Source organism: Sciurus carolinensis, chromosome 1, assembly GCF_902686445.1.
Source record: "Sciurus carolinensis chromosome 1, mSciCar1.2, whole genome shotgun sequence".
In the NCBI taxonomy this organism is placed as follows: domain Eukaryota; kingdom Metazoa; phylum Chordata; class Mammalia; order Rodentia; family Sciuridae; genus Sciurus; species Sciurus carolinensis.
In genome coordinates this window covers 5,096,963-5,120,888 of record NC_062213.1, presented here as the reverse complement: position 1 = coordinate 5,120,888, position 23,926 = coordinate 5,096,963, and the positions used below count along the sequence as shown (strand labels likewise).

The following is a 23,926-nucleotide window of genomic DNA, read 5'->3' as shown; positions in this document are numbered from 1 at the left end:
GGGGAAGGGGTCCTGGGCTGTGTGGCTGACAGTGGGAGCCTGGTCCCTGCAAAGTCCTGGCTCCCGGTGTGACCGAGGCCCAGCAGCACTTTGATCCTCCCATGGCCTGAGCAAGCTCATGTTTTCAGCATCCCAAACCTTGCTAAAGGAAGATCAGAGACAACCTGAAGTTTAAAGGAATCTGTTTGTGAATGTTTTGAAGCAGGAAGTCAAAACCCCAAACAACTGCCTCACTGCCCATCCTCCTGTCTGCTGATGAAGCAGAGGTTGGCAGACAGAGCCTGGGCTTCCTGCCAGGGCAGCACTGCCCCTGGATGCCAACAGCCTGGAGCAGGACTCCAGGGGAGGCAGAAAGTGGAGAAGACCTACAGACAGATCCTCACTTCCTGTGCTCTCACAAGCACATCCGTCTGTCCTCCTGAAGCCACAAAGTGCCACAGAGGCGTGAGGACTGGTTTCGGAGGGTAAAGAAAGTGTGTCTGCACCCAGTCCTGCTCCTGAACCAGCTGTGACACTGACTAGCCACTGTACCTTCGAATCTTGAATTGCTCACCCGAAAAACAGTGATGTCGTACCCCCGTCCCCATATTTCCTGGACACGCCAACCCTGCATCTCCCTGCCACAGGCACCCGTGCCAGGGCTTGCTTTGGCCACACAAGAGTGCAGAGCCCAAGCAGAGGGAAGACTGAGTTCCTGGGCAAAATGTGTTAGAACGTTAACACCCCAGCTCAGTGCTTCCTCTGCAGAGACTTTGACCTGTACCAGTAATCACCCCTGGGTCAATGGAGTGAGTTGGGTCCCAGGACCCCCAGGGTCACCTGCTCACTAACACACTCTCCCTGGGTTCTCCTACTTTTTCTCTCTTACTTTGTCAATACGTGGTGATTTCTGGGATCACCTCCCAGATAAAGTCCTTGCCCTTGGGACCCTAGCCTAAGCCACAGGGAAACACCAGCTCTCCAGGCCTGAATGAGGTGGGGGATGTAGATGCTCTAAGCCCCAGCACAGGGTCAGACAGACGCAGGGCTGCTCGGAAAGGGCACTGTTCCTGTAAAGGCAGCAGCAGCCCGAATGACCTGACACATCCCTCCCTCACTCCTCTACACACCTCCTCTTGCCATGTTCTGGAAGCCCCCATGCAGATCGCAGGTCAGTAGCAGCCTCGGCTGGTGGCCAAAGACAAGATTTATGATGATTCAATAATGTTTTATGCACCACGGAAGCTTTTAATAAGTCCAAGTGGCAGGAAGACACTAAACACTTGATTTACAGCCTCTGAGTTGGAGCAAGCCAATTACTTTTCAGGTGGACACACTTAGGCAGGGATATACTTCATAGGTGGCTTTCACTGGCTCTTAAGTGGGAGGTGGGTGAATTGTGTCCACCCAGGCTGCTTGGTTTTGTGATTCAGGTACAGGGAGTCCTTGAGGGGTGCCCTGGACCCACAGAGCCCATGAACCACGCAAGTTGCCACATCCAGCTTCCCTCTCAGCCCCTTCTCTATCCTAAGGGGTAATCCCCACATCCAAAAACCCCAACTGCAGCGGGAGGGCCCTCCAAACTGAGGATTTCAGAAAAAAGAAAGTCTGGGCCCTCCTGTATCTTTATTATAATTTGCCACACTGTACTTTCCAGTTCTCAGAGACTGAAAAAAACAGCCCAAGATGAAGATAAAACAGGTGAAATGAATGGAGTGTTCATCAGAAATTCTAGCTGAGAATTTCTTTTAAGGAAAAGAGACCAAAGTAAACATTTCCCAAGGGACCACACAGGCCTCCTCCCATGGTGTTCAGGAACATCTAGGAAGACAGAGTCCCCCTGGTCCTCCTGCCACCTTGGGAAAGGAGTCCTCATTGCTGGTGGGTGGGGGTAGCAGTGGGTGCTGCTGCCTCGTGGGGAGGCGATGGGGTGGCTTCAGAGTGGATGGGGAGAGCAGAAGAACTTGGGGGAGGCGGCAGGAAGCTCGCGGCCACTCGAGGGTCTGTGAAGACTTCAGGAGAGGGACCTTTCTGACAAGTGATAGTGTGGGTCATAAACTGGCTTTCCCTTCTTACTCTGAAATTACATATGAAGAAGGGCATACCTTGAATATTATTGGTTGTGTTCCAAATTTTTTAAATGCAAAAGCATGCAGAGACTGGGCCATGTACTGTTCTAGTTTGTATCCCAGTTATGTTGAATAGAGGCAAAGTTAGATTGTGCATTGAGGCCAAAATAATAATAACAACAACACAAATGGGTGGGCAGTTTGGATACTACAAGGCTTAGCAATGACAGTTGAAAAGGGCTGGGTATTTGAGCTTCTTTTAAATAATAGTAAGTCATGGCTGTCAAGAAAAAATAAATACAACTTGGCGAAGCAACACAGCATCTTTAGCAAAGAAGGGACTAAAGAGAAGATAAGACCTCAAGAGAAAACCGTCCCTCTAAAGGCTGTCATTCGGTGAAGGGAGAAAGAAAAGCTGTGCTCTGTGTGGTACAAAGGGAAGATCAAGAAGCAGTGGATGGGACAGAGAGCACCACCATCCTTCTCTCCTTGGAAAGAAACTTCTACTAAGCTCCTGTTCTCTGTGGAGAAACACTTCAATCCTAGAGCCGGGTGCACAGACCTTGTAAAAAGGAGATCTTCTCTTTCTCAGGGCCTTCAGGGAGGCTGGATGAGGACATGGAGAGCCGTCCTCAGCCTGGACAAGGGCCTGGACTTCCCAGAGCCCATGAGCCCTCATAACCCAAGGGCTTCAAAAGTTCTTGAAGCCACCACCTCTGGGGACTCACACACTCACACCCAGCAGACCAACACGAACGATTCCTTAAAACTAACGATACGAGGACCACTTAATGGATTCTGCTTTGAAGATGTGCTTCCATTTGTGTTCTCGTCTACACTAATTTTTTTATTTTTTGGCCTGAAATTAATGCACATTGCTTTCCAGACCCCTTCTTCAGTCAGACTAATGTCACAGGCTAAGACTTAAATTCCTCAAAGTTTGTCCCACGAGTCTGTTTTTACTTTTTTTAATTTTAGTAAGATTTGTCTTCCCCTCTTTGAATCAGACAAGCCTTGGTCTCTCCAAAAGCCATACTCTCATTGTTCCCACAAGAGTACACCGAATCTTACACCCATATCAGCTGAGCGCTTCCACCCCAACTGGCCAGTGGCCCACTGCCATGCTAGCTGGAGCAGGGCTGTCCCTGCAGGGAGGCCCAGGCTGCACACTCCATGCGAGCCAGCCGGGAAAGGCTGGTGGCCTCGAGAGCAACCAAGTGCTGGGTAAGGACTCACGGGAGGGCCAGCAACCCCGATGCCTGGGTCACCACGACTACCAGGAGAGCCAGGGATCCCAGGTGCTCCTCGGTCCCCCTAGAAAGAAAGAAAAATAAGATTGAGAGGTCAGTGTCAGGAAGGAGAGGGCCAGGGTACGAGAAGAACCACGCTCCTCCCAGGGTCCTGACCCCACTCCATCACATCCTCTCCCCGAACCCAGCGTCCACATGCCACTGCACAGCCCCCAGGAGGAGCTCCAGCACTATGTGGACACAGCTGGTGATGGTGGTCCTGTGCTTCTTAAGGCTGAGGGTTCCCAACCTTGACGGTGGTTCTACAAGTGACTACAACGCTATGGCCCTCCCCACGTGGTGAGTGTAGCTCAAATCTACTGAGCTCTCCCCAAATGCATCCCACCTCCATCCTGACCACACAAGCACCCACATTTCAACTCAGAGCCTAGATCACTGGTAAATGAATTCATCAATCCATCCAGATTTACTGATACCCACATTTTGTGAGTCACTTTTCTGTGTTGCAATGAAGGGCACAAGCACAATTGAGGTAGGAGCTTGCTTCAAGTGCAGAGGATCAAACAGCATGGACATGGGGGTCAGAGGTCTGGATTCAAGTTCTGGCTTCAACATTTATGGACTTCTGACTTAGAGAAGAGCCAGTGTCCTGAGGTTAGTTATCTGCCTGCAGGGAGGTGGATAGAAGCTGCTGTGTCAGCAGCAGTTCAAAAACTGTGTGGACCCCAGGGTACACGCACACAGGGCCCGGAACACCCTTGACACAAGCCAGCCATTGTGTCTCTACTGTCCGCAGCCATCTGCCCTCATGCACTTGGTGGGAAAATAAAAAGATGAAGGAACAAGAAAAGGGAAGATGTTCTGTTTGCCGTCCCCACAGAGGGGAACTGAAGCAAGTCAGGCCTTTCCACACCTTGGCCTATCTCTGGAAGTAAGTGCTGACGAGCTCCGAGAGAGCAAGCCCTGCTCAGTGCTGACACAGGCCATTTGCCCTTGGGGCCTCCCGTTTGTGTGATTCACACATTTTTTTTGCATCACTATTAACGAGTTTGTTTGGGGTGCTTCCCCAGACCCCACAGTAAATGTTATGAGACATAGAGTGTGTGGATTATCACCTCTCCACAATCCAAAATAAAACTGATCCCAAAGGCACAGGGCCCAACAATCTCATGCCAGAGAATGTCCTCTTGTACTTATTAGGTCAGCTGGACAGCAGCCAAGCCTGAGACCGTGGTGGCAGACAACCATGTTCCAGCCACTTACTTTCCCTGGGATAAGTTAACTCATCTGATGAACGGAAACAGCCTCTGAGGCTGTTATGAAGAGCTGTCCAGATAATGTGCGACAAACTGGTTTTGGGTAGAATTCAATAACACTGGGCAACATATTGCTTTATCAAGATGTATGCGTTGAAGCATTTTTTAAAACTCTCATGAATAAGCAGCCTATCTTCTGACCATCATTTCAAGGGGGAAAAACCCCAGCATTTTGGACCTTTCAGATGAGGCAGGTTTTCCTGCAGCAGGACTGCCGCTCGGTGAGAGCTGAGTTCTACATTCATTCAGCCGATGTACAGCACTCGGTTGCTGAAACACCGTCTAGGCTCCATGCCCAAAGAAGGACTCCATCAAGAGCTTGCTTGCTGTCAGTTTCCAGTGCTAAGCTCTGAAGCAGTATTGTTTGTGGGGATGGAGAAAAACAAGGCTGGCCACCTCCTCACAGAAGCCAGAACCAAGATGCCTGGGCTCCCTTGACACTGTTTCTTCCCCTTGTCCCTCCAGGTCCATGGTGACTAGGCCACCAGCTGCTGATCCCTGGAGCCACAGTATTCCTTGCCCACCCTCAGATCTTCCAGTAGTCTCTTTGCCAACATATTATTTTTTTCAAATTTCTAGTCTGTGCCTTCTGTTTCTTCAGAATGAGATGGTATAGCCCATTCCGGGAAGCACAAGATGCTCAGGATAGAAACTCCAGTGAGTCCGGGTGGGGAGGCGGGGAGAGGAGGTCGAGAAATAGGACAAGTGTAGAAACAAGTGTAATGAACTCAGAGTGAACACGATCCCTGCTCTTGCTGCAGTGGAGCAAGCCAGGTAGGAAGGTTTCAGATTGGCAACTGTCAAGCAGCTCCAGGTCCAGGCCCCGGATGATGTCCACCTCATCCTGTGTTCTCAGGCAAGCTCCATCACCTCTCTGTACTTGGGACAGCATCCAGTCAAGTCCCCATATAATATATTGTATTATCATGTAACCTAATCACTGGACTGACGTGGCTTAACCCTGGGCAGGCAGGGCGTGGCTGGAGGAATCAGGTCACTGCGAGCATGCTGTGGCGGTTTAGACTTTGTCCCGGCTCCCAGCTCTCTGTTTCTGCCTCCTGGCTGCCAGGAGATGAGCGGCTTTCCCTGGTCACACACTTCCACCTTCATGCTTTTCCTCACCTCAGGACAGAAATAGTGCAGTTTTCAGAGCAAGGAGGGAACCTCTGAAACCATGTGCCGAAATATAATTGTCCTTTTCTACATCGTTCTTATCAGATATAGGGTCCCAGTGACGCAAAGCTGAGCAACACACTCAGATTAGACTTGCACATTATACTTTACTGGCAGCTTTAGCAGACAGAAAATGAGCTAAACACACATAAGTATCAGAGAAATCCATATTCTTTTGCACTTGGTTTTGCTTTATACGTTTCAATGCAGATTTTCCCGTTATCATTTTTGGTTTGCGCCGGGTTCCCCTTCTCTTCCCAAGGCCACATGCCACACACATCAGCAGACTTGGACTCCTGCAAGCCGAGCCCCAACTGTACCCTGACTTGTGTTCTTCTGTGCTATTTGCTGACATGTCTGCTTCTCGCACACATGGCTGCCCTTCCAGAGATGCTCATGCTTCCATGTTCTGAGCTTCCAGACACCTGCCCATCAGCTGACAAAGTCGCCCCAGCCGTCTCCTCTTCGGTCTCCTCGCACATGCCCTGCACCTACCTCTTCATCAGTCTTAACACTCCCATTCACCATTTGCCCATTCCACCCTCTGACTTCTCTGAAGGAGCTGGAACACAGAAACCCTCCATTTGTTTGTCCATTTAACAAATATTTATCAAGTACTGAAAATGAGTTGGGCCCATGTTTGGTGCCATGTCTGTGCACTTCTGTATCCAGTGCCCAGCTTTGAACCTGCCATGGTGCCAGCCTGGAGTGGCCAGCTCCTGGGTGCAGGAGCAAGTCTCCTCCATCACTCGCACCATCTCTGACCACAATGAGCTCTCTCCAGAGGAAGGAGCATGAAAGAAAAGCCTCCCCTTCTTGGGGAGGGTGAGCAACTAACTGTTTTTCTGCACCAAGGCCAGATCTGGCTCCATTTCTGTGTATGGTCTGCTGTGATGCAAAGACTCCCCCAAAGCTACTTCACAGCTAAATGAACAGACACTTCCAAATGGCCCCAAGAATATAGCAAAATCCCTTATGTTCTGCCAGCAAAGGCGGGGGGGCGGGGGATGGCAATGGATATGAAAGAAAGGGCACATGAGCCAGAATCTGTAGAGTCCAGGGAAGGCATGCGTGAGACGTCTGGGGTCCTGGAAGGAGAACCACACACAGCAGCAGCTGTGCACCACAAGGTAAGCCATCTCCCTAGGAGTTCTTGGTGCCAAATATTCCTTACTCCCTCTCACAGAAAAGGAACAGAATCTCAGAAATATGAAGCGCTTGCCTTCATGTTATCTATCTTGTAGTGGCTGAACTGGGATTCTGTAGGAAGCCAAAACCCATTCATTCTGCCGGAAACAAGTGCCACTCAGGACAAGGAAAAGTGTCCTTAAGAACCTCCTGCAATTCTAGGTAACCAGGAAGGGCTGAGGGTGCGTCGATGAAAATCTCCAGCCACTCCCTCCCTTCCTTCCCAAGCCTCACCCATTCAGCACCCGGGAGAGCTCCAGCAAGACAGCAGAAGGCACTCTGGACCTCTCCGCCTCTCCCTCCCTTCTTCCTTTCCCTTCCTTCCCTTCCCTTAACCACCCATTCTTCACCTAATGCTGTCTCCAAATGCCAACTTCTCTTGCCAGTGCATTGACTGTGGAAACCACTATTCCTAAACCACATCCAACTTAAAAATTTACACAACACCAACGTTGGGATGGGTCACCTGTTTAAAGTCTCACCTTTTAAACAGTGGGAAACATTTGGCCAAAGGCAGTGTAATTGACCCAGAGTCCCATGGAGCTGATCCTGGGTCAGGGTTCTCCATGCTCTCTGCCCCAGGGTCTCAGCCTGCCTCTCTAACCTTTATGACTGCCTCCCTGTTCCCCCGGGCTTGCTTCAACAGCATGCCTGCAGACTGGATACGGCCTCTCTAGAGGGCCACACGGGGCACTCAAATAAGGATCACAAACATCTATTCAGCATGCAAAGTGACAGTGTGCTGGGAAACTATTTCTATTGGTATGACATCACTGGTTTCCCCCCACACTCTGCCTGCGAAAAAGGTAACAATTCTCTACAGTTCTTCCAGAGATTTGGTCACAGAGTAAAAGGGATAAAGGAGAAAAGCTCCCACTGCTGGCCACACGATCATGAAGAGTTAGAGAACCATTTTGCTGCTCTGCCCTCACTTCCTATCCGAAGAGGCCACCAGTGTCCTCTAGGTCCCCAAGGTCTCCTCCTCAAAGGGGAGGAAGTGAGTCACTTGCAGAGCAGTCTGGGCTCTCCCACCCACAGGTAGGTGCCCACTGCTCCCAGCATACAGGAGTATCGTACTCAGCCCCAATTCCAGGCAAGTGTTTGCCTTTTGTTCCTAAAAAAACAGGAGGCAGTCTTTTATTTACACACACACACACACACACACACACACACACACACAGACCAAGCAATCCCAATCGGAGGAAAGCACTTAGCATACTGCAGTTAGTGCCAGTATAGAATAACTACAGAGGGGCCACTGGAACAGAGCAAGACCATCGAACACAGAAGTTTAAAGGAGATGCAGTAACTGTTCCCGGAGCCTCGAGATTCCCAGGGCTGGATATTATTTCAATAAGCTTTTCACAAAAAAAGCAGTGTCCTTTGGTTATGCTGCTGAGATCCCCAAGGTAGAGCTACAGAAGAAAAGGAATCAGGGGAGCAACAGGGCCTGGCCAGGTGACTGGTCTCCAGGGCTTGGATAAAACTTCCTGGAACAGCATCATGTTTGAATTCCAAAAATGCTGAATCTTAAAATCCTGGATGGGGTGGAAAGTACAACGCCTCAGCAAAGTCCCCGTTGACTAGAAGTGGCACAGAGCATGACGCGGCCCTGGCACTGAAGGCACAAGAGGACTTTCTAAAGAGCTGTTTCTGTAAACACAACAGTGTTAAGAATAGAACGATTTCAAAATAACATTTACATTTATGTGATTTTCAACATGAATTTCAGGTTAAAGCCAAAAGTCTAAGCATTCTAATGTTGAGCACTGACGGACCCAAGTTCTTTAAAGCCTGTGCTCCTGAGTTGGTTAGATAATTCTCACTGGATGTGGCAGTGTTCAGAGTCCAGCCCTCCAATGAGCACTCTGTCCCGTGCCTCAGTGTCTCTCCTCACCTCTCCCCTGCCAACTGCCAGCACACATAAAATCAGGATAAATACCACCTCCTCCAAGAAGCCACCTGCCATCAAACCAGGCTGGGCAAGAGGCTTCCTCTAGCTGACTGCGAGGCCCACGCTCCCTGTTCTCCCAGAATTCATCAGTCTTTGCTGTCTATGTATCCGTTTTGCCCTCTGAACCACGAGCTCTTTGGGGGCCCAGGAATATCTCATATATACTGCTGTCCTCCCACAGAGTCCACCCCGGAATCTGACCTGGGTGGGAAGCTCAGGTGACGTGCAATGGAGTGGATGATCCACGCACTGACTGTGGACGCTGAAATGAGTAAGTGAAGAAGGCAGCCTTGTGAAGGCAGCTGCAGGGCACCCGCTGCCCAGGAACTTCCCTCAAGGACACCCCTGCGGGGAAAAGTCACCCTTTTGGGATCACAGCTGAGACTGGATTAGAGAAGAGACTGCTGGCATCCTCAGTGTGCCCCTCTCCTCTTGGGGTGTATAAGTAGATGACACCCTTTGGCCTCCCTGTCACAACTGTGACCATAGGTAACCAACAAAAATTATCAACCTCAGGCCTGGCTCACAGATTCTTCCCACCAGAGCCTCCATTCCCTGTCCCCTCATCTACCCCTGTGAGGATTCAGGGGAAGATGCTGAGACCTGGGAGGACCTAAGAGCTGTGGGATTAGGACATGAGTCCCCAGATGGCTATGTGGATCAGAACTCACATACACCAAGATGCCCCTTAGACTCAGGTGAGGGAACCACTATGCTAAGCCTCGGAGGTTCAGGGATCACCGAGTACCGCAAGTGGACTAATGCAACAAGACCACTTAGATCTATTGCTCTCCAGATGGAATCCAGTGTCTCTTGTGATTTAATCTAACCAGGAAGGGTCATGGTTCAGATATGAGGTGCCCCCTAAAAGCTCATGCATGACACAATGCAGGAACATACAGAGGCATGGTGACCAGGTGATGAGAGCCTTAACTCATCAGTGAGTTAATGCCCTGATGGGGTTAACTGCCTGGTAACTGAAGGCAGGGAGGGTGTGGCTGGAGGAGGTGGGTCCCTGGGAGTGTACCTTTGGGGTTGATGTTTTGTGCTTCCTGAGTGCAGTTCTCTTCCTGCCTCCTGGCTGTCATCTCCTGAGCTGCCTCCCTCTGCCATGCCCTTCTGCCATGATGTTCTGCCTCACCTCAGACTCAGTCATGGAAATGGCCAGCTGTGGACTGAACCTCTGAAACTGTGACCCCAAATAAAGTTTTCCTCTTCTGAGTTGTTCTTGTTGGGTGTTTTGGTAACAGTGACATAAAAGCTGACCAAAACAGCAATATTTACTAAACACTCACTATGGGGCCTCTACTTCAAGGTGACAGTTACAGGTCATAGAACCTTTAGTCAAATGGAGGCTGGCAAGCAGAGATGCGTGGGGGTGGCCGAGTTGCTCATGTGAAGCCCCTGGTCCCTTTACAAGGGCGACCTGTGAGATGTAGTTTGTGGACAAGCACTTACTCACCTTGGTTCCTGGGGGCCCAGGTGCTCCAGGTGATCCACGCAGACCCTGAGAGAAAGAGCAGAACAAGGACGATTATGCTGGTGCTCTGACTGCCCAGAATTGAAGCACAATTGGACTTCTGGAACTATCAGCTGGAAGAGCCAGAGTGGGCCAGGAAGCCCGGAACTGCTGTGGGCTGGGGCACTTGTTTGCACAACCATCTCCCCTCAGTCCTGAGTGTCTAAGGACACGAACTGACCATCTCCGTGTCCCCAGCACCTGGCCTAGCCTGGCACACAGTCCATGCTTTGCTGTGCTGGCTGCAGATGCAGCAGACCTTCCCTATCTGTAGTTTTGCCTCCCAAGAGTTCAGTTACCTATGTTCAACCAGAAAATATTAAATGGAAAATATTAAATGGAAAATTAAATGGAAAATTTTCTGAAACTATTAAATGGAAAATTCCAGAAACAAACAATTCATGGCTTTTAAATAGCTTATTGCAGTGGATTATTTTAATTTTTCTATTTTATTATTATTGCTCACCCTTACTCAATTTGTAAATTAAGCTTTATCCTAAGTATGTATGTATAGGGAAAACATAGCATATAATGTATAAGCAGACTGGATTTGGATCCACCTCGGAAATCGTGAAGACAGATGCAGGCTCCAGGAAGTCCTGGCTTCTTTTGATATGAGAGGGTCCTTTTGAAGTGATAAGGAGGCTCCAGGGACTCAGAGGAGGCTAAGCCTGTCTATTCTCCTTTTCTCCCTTCTAAAAGCTTTCCTTATCCTTGAGCTTCTCTTCTGGGAGACAGAACCTTTGAAATGACTCATTTTCTTCTATCTTCTTTTATAGCTGGTTTTGAATAAAACCCACTCTCCTACCAATTTGACCGAAATATTTCCAGAACAGGGAGTCTTGTGGCCTAGCCTCTTCCTCCCCCTGCGGTGTCAGAGCTGGCTTTGGCTCTCTGCTGTCCTGAGCATCTGTGGTGGTCTCGGAATGTAACTCGCCGGGCAAGGGTGGACAGCTACACACAGAAGCCTGCTGCTTGCCCACATTCCCCCTTTCCCAACCAGTCCAAGGTCATTGGCTCTGACTGTTTCTGTCAAATTGGCAGTGAGTCCTTTATTTTCCTTTCCCTCCAACTTTAGCCTGGTTTCCCCAGGCACAGAACGTCCTCTGACCCCTGACGTGCCACTTACCGGCTCGCCATCTATCCCTTTTCCAGGCGGCCCAGGAAGCCCAGGAGCACCAGGATCACCCCTGGGGCCTGCAGGTCCTGGGCTTCCTTCTTCCCCTGCTGCTCCCTGGAGAGAAAAATGGGACAATTTTCCAGATCAGTGTTTACAGAGCTCAGCTCTTCAATGGTGAACCACCTTGAATGGCATGGTAGGTTTCCTAGGGCTGCCTTAACAATTTCAGAAAGCCTGTCCCTCTAGGACATAGAAATACTGACTGTACAGGGCGTCTGAAGTTTGATTCATGTCTCCCATTCACATATTGAAGCCCTAACGCCCAGTACCTCCATGTGCAAATAAGGTCCCTGCAGATGTAATTAGTTAAGTTACGACGAGGTCAAATTGATTCATGCAAGTGACAGGTGTCCTTTGAAGTCAGACACACTTGGACACAGACAGCAGGGGGAGGATCCTCCCAAGACCCAGGACAAATATGGATGACAGTCAGTCAAGGAAAGAACCGGGAACAGACCCTTCCCTCAGCTCTCAGAGGGAACCAACCCTGCCCACACTTCGACTTAGGACTTCTGGTCTCCAGAACTGTGAGACCATAACTCTCTGTGGTATAGGTCCCTCAGCCCGAGACACCTTGTTAAGGCAGTCCAGCCAGTTCATACAATGTGGAACACAGAAATGGAGGGGACATCGGCATTGCCCACACAACCTTCCCCTGGTACAGGAAACCCCCAGTAGTCAGTCTCTCAAAGAGGAACTCCTCCAGGAGCAGGGGGCTTGGCGCCTCAGGCTGCGCGTTCCTCCACCAGACAGGTCAGTCACACAGCCTCTTCACGTCAGTGAGAGCCCCGTCTGATAGCTTCCCAAAATACGACACTCAACTTGCTCCCTGGAGCTCTGAAGACAAAATCGAACCCCTGCTCACATGAGAGGTCTTCAACAAGACAAACGGAGTTCAAGGTTCCAAAGGGACGGGAGGCCAGGATCTGACCTTGAGCTTGCTCATTTTTCCTGACCTCAAAGCTATGAGCAGCACCCTATGTGGAACCTGAGTCAAGCCCCATGAACCAGAGGGATGCCTTTTCTTGGACGGGGCTCCCTGCTGAGTGGCGGTCTCAGGGTCTCCAGACTTTTCTGAGGTAGAAGAGGTGAGGTAATCCAGTTCAAGCTAGCAGGGCAAGATGGAATGTGTCTCTCCAGCAGAAGGAGTGTCCTCAGCCCCAGGTCAGTCACTGGGCGTGGGGAGGGAGCACAGTGTGATGTCAGGGAATGGTACCACTTTGCAGAGCACAGGTTCCTTCCAAAGAGTCCTGGGCCTTCACCCAGCCCTCAGCCTGGGCTTCCATGCAGCCAAGGACAGGCATTTGGCTCCCCCTTCAGGTTGAATGCACCACTGGCACATTAATTTTCCAGTCTGGGAAAGCTCAACTAGACCTCATAAAACCCCTGAGTCTTTTGGGGGCCTCTCAGATGTGGCGCATTCAAGAAATACCGGTGGGGGCTCCTGCTTTCCCCTTGCTTAATCTGGGTGCTCTGATTGCTGCAAAGATGGTAGTGCCCCCCTGCTCTTAGCACCTGCATCACATAGGGTTGTTATTGGGCTCATGATCAACTAACACTCCAAGAACCCAAGGTTTTTTCTACAGGTTATTTGATCATTTTTATCTGCAATAAATCACTTTTTCTCTTAAGCGCATATTTTAAAACTAAGCCTTCTGCCAAAAAGCATACTATATCTACTCCTGATATATTTTATAAAAACAGAAAAGATAAAGTGATTGTTGTGAAACGGTTCCAGGAAAATCGGGCCTGAAGAATTTGGACACGTGTGTTCTGGCAGAGGCGTCTGCCAGGATGCATGAGGGGAAGGCGCGGCTCACTGGGCACGTGCCATGGCTCTGAGAGCCACCTGCTGGCCCAGGGAGGGCAGGGCACGACTGTCCTCCGCTGAGCCTCTGCACCTGCCTCCCAGTTCCCCAGCTGGTCCTCAGAGCGTGGGATCAAGGCAGCTGCCACATCCAGCCACACTTCACAGCTAAGCAGCTGCAGGTGTGAGGTGCCTGCATTTGGCTCAGGTCTCGTAACCCTGGCACCACTGACATGCAGGGTGGACGATTCTGTGTGTGCATGGGGTCAGCGTCCTGTGTGTGGAGGAATATTTAGCAGAATCCCTGGTCTCAGGCTACCAGATGCCAGCAGCCATCCTTCCTGGCCCCCCGTGGTGCCCATCAGACGGGAGGGAGATGCACCCAATTGAGGAGCACTGTTGTCACCCCAGTGGAACTGGGACACGGGAGCTGCCATTCAGCCCAGGCCTAAAGCCTACGTGTCATCTCAGTCCTTCAAATAGCGCTCCAGATTTCCCAAGCTCTGGCTCAGCACCCCAGTCAGCATCAGAGATTCCCCATGGTGCTGGGTCAGAGGAACATGCAGTCGAGACGCACAGCGGACAGGCTGGGGCATGGAATGAAGAGGACGCAGGATCTGGACTCAGACTGAGCCGGCATTGCAGCCCAACAGTGAGGAGATGGAGGGTGGAGCAATCGACCTGTCAGTCACCCTCCACGTCTGCCAAATGGGCATCAATCTGAGTCACAGGTCTCTTGTGTGGACTAAAGGAGGTGACATGGGGGCACAGGTCCCGCCCTTCAGGGTGCCCTCTGATCCTGGCTCCTCCCCCCAGCCTGAGAAGCAGGAGCTTGCCATCACTGCCCTTCAGAAGCAGGGAGCAGACACCTGTGTGTTGGGACTGCCTTGGTCTCACCTTCTCACCACGCTCCCCGTCTTTCCCAGGGGGACCTCTGAGGCCAGTGGAGCCCTGGAGAAAGGAAAGTTATTCACATGGTGAATTTCTTCACAGCTTGTGGTCCCCGGGAATGGCATCTGGGTTCTACTTGAGCTCTGTCCCTCTGTCCTCCCAGGTTACAGTCCCAGGCCCGTCTCCTCCCCTGGGTCTGGCTGTGCACGTTGCACTCCAGAGCTCTTAAGAGCGGGCATGGCCTGCGCAGGGCTCTGCTCTGCTCTGGGCAGTGAGCTTGTGGAGGGTGGGCCTTAGTGGAGTGGGCGACAGGGAAGACCCAGATGACTCAAAGAACACAGGCTCAGCATTAGACACCTGCTCCACAGTGTCTGTGGTGTCCCCAGGAGGTTACTTTGGAACAACAAAGACAAACATTCCAGAGAAGTGTGGGGTGAAGAGGAGGATGGGGATGGGAGCAGCTAGGAACGTGACCATGGGCGGCTAGAGCCCCGTCCTGCAGGGGCCTCAGGGAGCCCACCTAAGAGCCACTCTACAGGGGCCAAGGAGCTGGGCTGCTCATACACACACCAGCTCGGGGCTGCTTCTGAGGACCCTACTGCCACCTGTCACGTGGCTGAGTGACAAGCTCTCCAGGGACAGAGGAGAGCAGAGCTGCAGGCTGGAGGTGGGCGTGTGGGCTGTGGGAAGGGGAAGTCGCAGGCAACGTTCCAGGAGCATCCTCTGCAACCCCTGCCTAGGGAGGCAGTCTCCTGGGCCTCAGCCTCCTCCCGTGTGAAAGGGCGCCCGTGGTAAGGCCCACCTAACAAGGAAACTATGAGCAGGGGATGAATCGGCGCATGCCCTGCCCCAGGAGCAGCGCCTGGGATGCAGGAATGCCCGCCACTCATCCCCTGCCCTGTGATGACTGAGGAGTGGACAGAACTGACCTAATCTATGGACGAGGCTAACTTCTCCACAGCCCTGGACTAGACGCCACTGTGTGACCTACTGAAGGTCGAAGTCTAAATCAAGGTTCATGGTGAATCTTAGAGCCAGCCCATTAGCAGACACCTGGAGCATTCTCATGGGAGGGGTGGATCAGGAGGACAGTGAGATGGGACCCCGGCAGGGAACCAGTGTGCCCCGCTGCCTCCATTTCACAAGGATCAGTCTGCCAAGGTCTCAAAGCTGTCCGTGGAAGAGCTGGCACTGGAATCCAGGTCCCCAGAGCCAGTCGGGAACCTCTGACTTCAAGTTCCTTTTACTTCGTCTGAGGCCAACTGTGATGTTGATTCCAACATCGGCACAATGTACAAGCTTTCTGCAATTAGAGCAGTTTCGTTCACCACTGGAGGGCTGAAGCCAGACCTAGAGCCTGAGCTTTGCTCTTTCTGGGTGACCTCTGCCTGGACATCAGTGTCCAGTGAGATGGGGTAATGAGGCCCACACCTCCGGGTTTCAGGGAGGGTAGGAAACGAATGTGGTGGAAGGCGCTGCAGGCCTCCCTCTCGATTACTCACCAGGATTCCAGGGGGGCCGCTGGGGCCCGGGGGCCCTGCAGGTCCTGGAGCACCCTATTCAGAGACAGACGCAGTTTAGAGACGCCCAAGGACTTGGTTGCAAACAGCTGTCCCAGGTCACACCCGTGCTGCCACTGCTGCCAGGCTCCGGTTTACCAGCACCCTCCCCTGCAGGGCTGTGGCACAGACGCCTTGCAGGAGTCTGGCACAGAGCGTGGGAGGGGACAGGAGGGCACAGGACTCTGGCAGTTCCTTCAGCCCAGGCACAGAGTCAGGTGGGTGTGTAGAGGGCAGGGATGGGCAGAGGAAGCAGCCTCATCATGCACGAGGGCTTTAGTGAGGTGGCTTCCAGCCTGAGCATGAGGAAAGGAGCTGCTGAGGAGGGAACAGACTGCTCAGTCCTGGGCTGCAGAGCACAGGCTCTGGGTGAGGAAGGTCAGCTGAAGGGCATGGACAAGACCTGGAGGCCACAGGGGTCTGGGCAGTGTGTGACAGGGTGGGCATTCCAGGAGAAAGCGCAGAGAGCAATGGCCCAGTTTGTGGTCACCTGCTGGCTCCTGGGAGACCACGAGTCTGCACGGCCACAGCAAGTCTGCCTCTAGTCTGCCCCGTGCTGAGGCCCTGATGTCATTCACAGAGAAGGGGCACCAGGAGAGAAGGTGTGCGTGTACATGTGCGTGCGTGTGTGTGTGTGCATGTGTGTGTGTGTGCGCAAGCGCATGTGTGTGCACATGTGTGCGCGCGCGTGCGTGCGTGTGTGTGTGCGTGCGTGTGTGCGTGTGTGTGTGTGTGTGTGCGCGCGCCTGTGTGTTGGCTTGACTGGAGAAGTAGGGGATGCTTCCTGGAGGGAGTAGACTTGAACTAGAACTTGGTCGTTGGGCCAGGATTGCCTGAGAGATGTATGTGAGCACATTCCAGGCAGGTCAGTGCCGGGGAGGAGGGGAAGCAGGGGACTCTCAAAGTCCTGGAGGCTGCTCATGTTCGCTCTGGGCTTGTTCCCCACTGTCACAGGATGTGTGCATCCTTAGGCTTAGAAGGCACCCTGGCCGACACTGCTGCCTCTCTATCCGAGGCTGACCTTGGGTCAAGGCTGTCTTCACTCCCGACAGAAGCTGCACTCTGCCTTGCTCTGTGGCATCCACACTATTCCCTGCTTGGATCACCCTGTCCATGCTCAGCCATAGGCACAGATGGCCTGGTCATGTGAGTGTGCTCCTGTCAATACTCCAGGCCTGTGGTGCCAGGAGAGCCGATGCCAGCTGCTCCTCTTACTCCCACCACTACTCCCGGGAGACCTGGTCAGGTCAGCCTGCTCCTTCCCCCCACCAGCACCAGGGTCAAGCCTGTACTCTGCGGCTCTGCCCCATGCCACAGAACGCCACTCAGCCCCAACGGCCAGTGACAGCCCTGTGAGACCACAGACACCTGGATTCTGGATCTTGGCCCTGCAGACAAGCAATCCAGGGGCAGCAGCTGGACAACTCTGAAGGTGATGCAAGAGGCATGTGCCAGCGTGCACTTTCCCGAGAGAGTGTGTGTGTGTATGTGTGTGTGTGTGTGTGTGTGTGTGTGTGTCAGGGTGTATGTGTACTTGGGTTTACAGAATGTGTGGAGGTAGATGTGAACCTAGGCACACTTTTTAGAGTACCAAGCGTGGATGTGTCCCTGTGCCCCTGCGTGTTCGTTATCCATGTGTGTGTAGATTTCCTTTGTGGGCTGGGAAGGCTGTGGAGGCCAGAGCGACCCTCCTTGTGCCTGGACAGCATCAAGCATGGGCTGTGCTTCTTGGCCACGTTCTACCTCATAGCCCAGAGGGAAGCCACGTGGCAGAAGTGTGGCCTGGCATTCCACTCCCCTCTGTGGGGTCTCCCAGGATGCAGGCGGGACACAGGACTCACAGGGTTTCCAGCTGCTCCAGGAGCCCCATGGGTGCCATCTTGTCCCTTGCCACCCTATAAGGAAATTAAAGGGGAGAGGAAAGAGATCAGAGACTTATGCAAGGTTATCCTCACCCTCACAGCAGGAGAGTCTCCAACAAACCTGGCTGCATGGAATTAGCTGCTTCAAACTGAAGGGACAGGAGCAGGGTCTAAAAGGTGCAGAAACCACTCTTTCTGGGCCCATTGCAGGAGTTTGTCATATCATGATTTTATCCCAACCTCACCAAGATCCCTAGTGTCAGCACTGAGGCTTTATGTAATTAAGGCTCAGAGGGGCAGGAAGGCCAAGGCACAGCCAGCAAGTGACCCCAAAGTATCTCAGCTACATAGATCACCCAAGAGAGCCCCCACACAACTGAACAGCTGCCCAGGAAAGAAGCAGCAAGAAGCCCAACCAGGCTTGGCACAGTGGCACACACCTGAAATCCCAGCCTCCTGAGGCAGGAGGATCCCAAGTTCAAAGACAGACTTAGCAAAGGTGAGGCACTAAGCAACTCACCAAGACCCTATTGTTAAAAAAAATACAAAAGTGCCGGGGATGTGGCTCAGTGGTCGAATGCCCCTGAGTTTAATCCCAGGTGCCAAAAAAAAAAAAAAAAAAAAAAAAAAAAAAGCAGCCACCGCCGCCCCACCAGAAGAAATAACACTACTAAAACGCTAATGCCCACCAGGCCTTATTTAAATCAACAGCTGGGAAGGGAAGCGGATTTCCTGCTTCTGAAAATGCTTTGGAAACCTGCTGGGCCACCTCTTTCCAGATCACACTAATGAACCCAGAGCACTTCTAGGTCAACCCTTCAGGGATGGGCCGCCTGGTTGGGGAGGCAGGGTCAGGTCCCAGGAGGCTGCTTTTGGGCACGCGCTGCAAGCACTGGGACATTCTGGCTTCTACAGCACTTGCCGCAGCGCCCTCTGGTGGGCGCTCCCGAAATGCCAGGCGAGAAGGCAGTGCAGAGCCAGCATGGAAGGGGTTGTTCTTACCGGAGGTCCAATGGGTCCCCGGGGGCCCAACTCTCCAGGACGTCCCTGTGGTCCCTGCAATGAAACCATCCATCCATAAAGTGGCTCATCACCCTAATTCTGAGAAGGTGGGGTGTGGTGTGAGTGTAAGCAATGGATATAACTTGAGATCTGAGGAAGGCATGTCACCAGAGTCCTGGGGAATGAGGAAGGGGCTGCCTTCAGTTCCGTGGGGCTCCTAGGGTGGACTGTACTGTTCCGATCTAGGCTTGTGGGCCTTTGGGGGCCAGGTCTCCAGCAGCACAGGTCCGCAGGGGGCGTGGGAGCAGGGACAGTGTGGGTACAGACACTCACCGGCTCCCCAGGCACTCCCGGATCGCCTTTCTCTCCCTTTGGCCCTTGTTCTCCCTGTTGGTGAGAAGCATAGGGTATAGCCCATTTGAAAGTGAACCCCACTCCTTACAGTGCGCATGCCCACCCCTCAGCACGAGGGCCACCTCCTGTCCCGTGGATGCACCCGACTGATCACCATGATCCCCAAAGGCTGATTCTGCTGCCCAGGGCTCTTCTCTCCCACTCCCCTGGGACTCTGAGTCTGACTCTTTCAGTTCTAAGGACCAGAATCCCTTCTTCAGAGAGCGGATGTCCAAACTGGCCAAGTCCTCCTGTTATCGACTCGTGGAGTCCAGGGTCTTTCTCCTGCATGATGCCTGCTCAGGTAGTTTTTACACTTATTCTATGGCTTGACCCATTTTCCCTTCAGCCCAGGGCCAGGCACATGGTGGATCATGACGAATGATAATCCTTCACAGCCCTTTCTTGATGGAGGTGTGAGGTGGATGCTTTGCTAAGGGGACCAGCCCCTTGGGGCACAGGCTGGAAGCTGAGCCCTAGACTCTGGGATGGCTGGAAGGGTGTGTCCAACTTGTGCTGAAGAAGAAATGGGACAGGGTGGAAAGGCAGGACCCTGGGTGCACCCAAGATGGAATCACCCAGCTGGCGTAGGGACAGGCCCACTCCCTTGAAGCTGCAGGTGCCACACCTGCGGTTCCTAACACACCTCTCAGGAAGCGTGGAGGGACATGAAACCAGAGGGGGCAGGGAGAAGGTAAGCAGGTGGAGGTTGCATCAACAGCAGACCTCCAAGACTCAGGTGTCTTTCTAAGGCTGAAGAGCCACCTTGCAGGAGAGGAGCAGGGAGAGGCATCCTGGGTGGAGAAAAGCCTCAACTTTAGAACCATGATGACTCTGTAGAGCCCTGGTCTGATTCAGTGGCAATATAACTTGGGCAAATAAGTCACCCATGCTGACCTCAGTTTTCATGTCTGCAAAGCAAAGAGGTTGTTCCTATCTCACACAGGTGAACATTCAATGGCGCAGAGGAGGTGCAGCCACCGAGGAAGACTGGAGGTCTGGAGAACAGGTAACAGTCAAAGGAGGAGCACTCTGAAAGGCTGTATACAGGAGCTCTTCCTCCAGGAGCAGGACCTAGTACTGTCCAGGATTGCCCTGGGATGCTTAGGGAGCTGCTGGGCTCACCTTCTACAGAGAGGCCCAAGGAGAAATGGGATGAGCACTTGCCTTGAGGGCAGAGGGAGTCCTGCGGAGACCCAAACTGGCAAGCGTAAGGTCTTAGAAGCCAGAGGTCTGGGAGGACCCAGGAGAATCTTGGGACAGATTCTATCCTGTAAGTTAGAGAGCCTGTTGTGGGCCAGCCCTAAAGCTTTATTTGGCATGAAGCCAGCATGGAAGGGCACTGTCCACTGAAGGTTTCATGCTGCTTTCTCTGTGCATGGGCAAATGTTGAGACCTTGCCTCCACAGCGTCTCTGCCCAAGCCTCTCTGAACTTCTAGTTGGTATCTACATGACTTTTGGCTGGCTTCCTCCCTCTCTCTGCATCACCTACTGAATGGAATGCACGTGGTCTGCTGCCTTTGCAAAGTGTCCCATGGTGCCTGGCACAAAGGCTTCCACAAATGCCAGCCTGTTCCTACTCCTAGAATCTCCAAGGGCAATAGCTGGGAAGGAGACATGTCTAGTCCCATCCCCTGGGGACAACAATGCCATGATTTCCAGCTTGCATCCCTCCTCTACTTTCTGGGGAAGAACTTGCAAAACTGCCTTGCCCTCCAGCCACAGGCAACACAGTCCAGGAAGACCAAGCGCAGGGCAAAGCTTCAGGGGACATACTGGCTCTTTTTTGCAGGGGTGAGAATTAATGTTGCCAAAGAATAAGCAGGTGACCCATGGGTGTTTAGCCAGGTCAGAGGAGGAAGCCAGGGGAAGCAAGATACTCAAGAAGCCCTGCCTGGGAGCCCAGAAGTTAGGAGGCAACTCCTTCACTTGCAGGCACAAGGTGGGTGCTCCCTCCGTAGTGGCTGAATGCAGGAAAGTGGCTAGATGACCTAGGGCAAGCCAAACACGATCTCTGGACTTCAGATCCTCCCTGCGGTCTCTGGGAAATGGTAGGGGCATCCTGCAAGCCTTTGCTGCCTTGTGAGTGGTGGGATCAGGCTGCCCCCCAGCCTTCCCAACATGGTTGCTTCTGAGCCACCTACTGGCACCGCACTTCTTCGCTGTCATTTCCCCAAGTCTTCAGTTCTCTGTCCTTCTTTCCTCCAGTTAAGGAGTGGGTCCTTCTCTGATGTGACATCTCCAGATCCTCAGGATCCACACACCGTCTAAAAGCCCTGCCCTGACTCCACAAGCTACCCCGCCAGGCCTCCTCACTTGGCACGCCCACCAGCCACCCCATGAGCCTCCGGATCCTGGGTCTGGGAGGGAGGGAGCCGGCTTTCCCTCCACACAGATCCTCCTTTCTGTCCTGTTAAGTAAGCAGCAAACTTTTAGATGCCTCTAAATCTTGCCTCTTCCTGCACTGCAGGGACTGAGAGGCGCACCTCAGGGAGCAGCAAGAAATCAGAGTTAACACTTTCCAAATCCATCAATGCAAAGTCGGCCCCAGAGAGAGCTGTGCAATGGCTCGCAAAGGAACTTGTTCTTCCTTCAGTTACTACTTGCTTGGTTTAATTCTGAGCGAGGCCTCCTGGCTCCCACCAAACTGCACATCCCGCGGGAAGGATGTCATGGTTGGAATCAAAGGCTAGGGAGGACAGCCCTCCCACTCCACACTCTCTCCTCTGTGTGGTGCCAATGGAATAGTCTAGACACTGTCTTTTTATGGAGCAATTCCATAGTTTTAATCTTGGGGACCTCGGGTCAACCTAAGTAGGGGGAAGATGCCAAGGCAGCAAAGCAACAGATAGCGGTACCTGGGAGGGGGCCACGGGAGACCTGCCTCTAAGTGCAGCACTCAGGTGGGGACAGTCACTCGGCTGGGTCACAGCTGACAGATCTCTCCCAGGAAATAGCTCCTCCTCAAGTGCACGCTGCCCATGGACGTCCCCACCATCACGGCCTCCGCCCTCCCTCACCTCTGAAGTGCACATCCTTCCTCTGCACAGTCCTCTGTGTCTCCACCTGCTCCACAACAGCTGCACGAGGCTCCTTCAACTTTTTAAATCACATCTACTTACTACCGAAAAGAGACAGCAACTACTGCGGGTTAGATCTTTCCATTCTAGCCTCAGCTGCCACGTGTGGTGGAGCAGAGGGTCACCTCCTAACAACAGAAGAGACACAAAGAACAAAGGCCCATGGTCTGGCCTCAGTGCCAACAGCATGGAGTCATGCTGGAAGTCCTACTTCCAGTCATGCTTCCGGTCATGGAGCAAGGAGGGAAAGGCTCCTAGGGGCTGCAGTGGCCTTTTGTTTTAGGTGTGGCAAGTCCAGGAGCTAGTCAAGCTCTCCCTCCATCTGTCACACCCACAGTGCAATAGCAGGCTCTGCCCCCATGTCCCCTCAGCAGTCCCTCTGAGACCTGGGTCCCCACAAAGTACTCACACCTCTGGTAGCATCCTCAGGATGCCTTTGCCTCCCTCTGACTCCTGAATGTTCTGCCATCTCAAATAACTCTGCTTCTCCTTCCTCAAGAGCACCTGCAGCTCTGGGTACTGAAGAATGAACTTTATCCAAAGACAGGTGTGGCCTGTGCCCTTCACTATGGAGTTGTGGCCCTGGAATGTCCTGCCTGACATGAGGGCTGGTTTCAAGCAAGGGCTAGGGGCTTGTTCCCACCTGTCACCAGGACAAGGTAGGGAGCCCAGAAGCCTGACTGACCGGCATGAAGGGCTGAGGCCAGCCCACCCAGCCCCGCTCAGCCCCACCTCTGCACCCCTGCCTAGTTGACCTACTAGGCTATGTTGAGGCACCGCTGCTACTTACTGGCATCCTTGGATATGGTGTGAACAGGGAGGTCTGAAAAGAAAACCACAGAAGTCAGAAAGACAGGGATGATGGAGTCCCAGACTCGCTGACTCGGAAAGATCTGCCAGGTGAGAGAACATGCCCTTCAGTGATCATTAGTTTTGACAGTTAGAACCCCATGTTCTTTAAAGTGTCTGAGTATTTATTGAGGCAGGAAAGCAAAGCAGTTGCATTTGGCATCCCTGGGGTCCCATGGCCCAAGTGCCAAACCCTATGTGACCTTGAATATCTTCTGTCACCTTCCATGTCCCCATCAGTAAAAAGGAATGAAATGTCCTCCACTTGGGCTGTCACCAGGACAAACTGGAATAACTCAGGCAAGCCCCTGGAGCAGAGCCTGGGACACTGGATCCAGATATCGATGTCTGCCTTCCCTCTATCATGGTCTGCTGTGTGCTGGGCAGGGAGTCAGAGGCAGAGGAAACCAGGGCAAGGGAGAGGGCTGTGGCTCAGAGAACCCTGCTTGTGCAGAACGCCCTCAGCCAAGACCCCACGGATGGTGCCCATACTGCCCTCCAGCCTCGCCACCACCCAGTCTGCGCTGGCTGCTTCCCAGGGGGTGTGCTCTCCAGGCTCAGAGCTCCGGCTCACGTTGTTCCTCAGCCCTGGAGCCTGCTCCTCCCTGCATTCAACCACAGTCATGGGCAGGTCTCCATGTCATGCAGTCGAATGTGAATCAGGTAAGCTAATTTACGCTAATTTGTAATATGCTTATCCTGGCCACTGTGCGATTAGACTTCATGTCCAGTGCAAGACTCTACGCTCCATCAGGCCCCAGTCATGCCAAGGCCTGGCTCCCAGCAGGAGCCAACTGATAAAGCCAATGGACCAAGGGAACCCTGGGTGTGAGCCCTAAAACACAGGGCGTCCA

At 52.6% G+C, this 23,926-nt stretch overlaps 1 protein-coding gene across 1 annotated transcript in view; it reads right to left on the bottom strand.

The window, feature by feature from the left end:
* The window catches only part of Col22a1 (collagen type XXII alpha 1 chain), a 235,778-nt gene that overhangs the window by 67,589 nt on the left and 144,263 nt on the right, over nucleotides 1-23,926 (bottom strand). The window contains exons 32-40 of the mRNA XM_047525428.1: nucleotides 23,014-23,046; nucleotides 19,083-19,136; nucleotides 18,750-18,803; nucleotides 17,727-17,780; nucleotides 15,829-15,882; nucleotides 14,333-14,386; nucleotides 11,578-11,682; nucleotides 10,392-10,436; nucleotides 3,285-3,362 (exon numbers count right to left, since the gene is read on the bottom strand). Coding sequence (XP_047381384.1) covers nucleotides 3,285-3,362; nucleotides 10,392-10,436; nucleotides 11,578-11,682; nucleotides 14,333-14,386; nucleotides 15,829-15,882; nucleotides 17,727-17,780; nucleotides 18,750-18,803; nucleotides 19,083-19,136; nucleotides 23,014-23,046 — 531 coding nt within the window. The remainder of the gene's footprint in view (nucleotides 1-3,284; nucleotides 3,363-10,391; nucleotides 10,437-11,577; nucleotides 11,683-14,332; nucleotides 14,387-15,828; nucleotides 15,883-17,726; nucleotides 17,781-18,749; nucleotides 18,804-19,082; nucleotides 19,137-23,013; nucleotides 23,047-23,926) is intronic.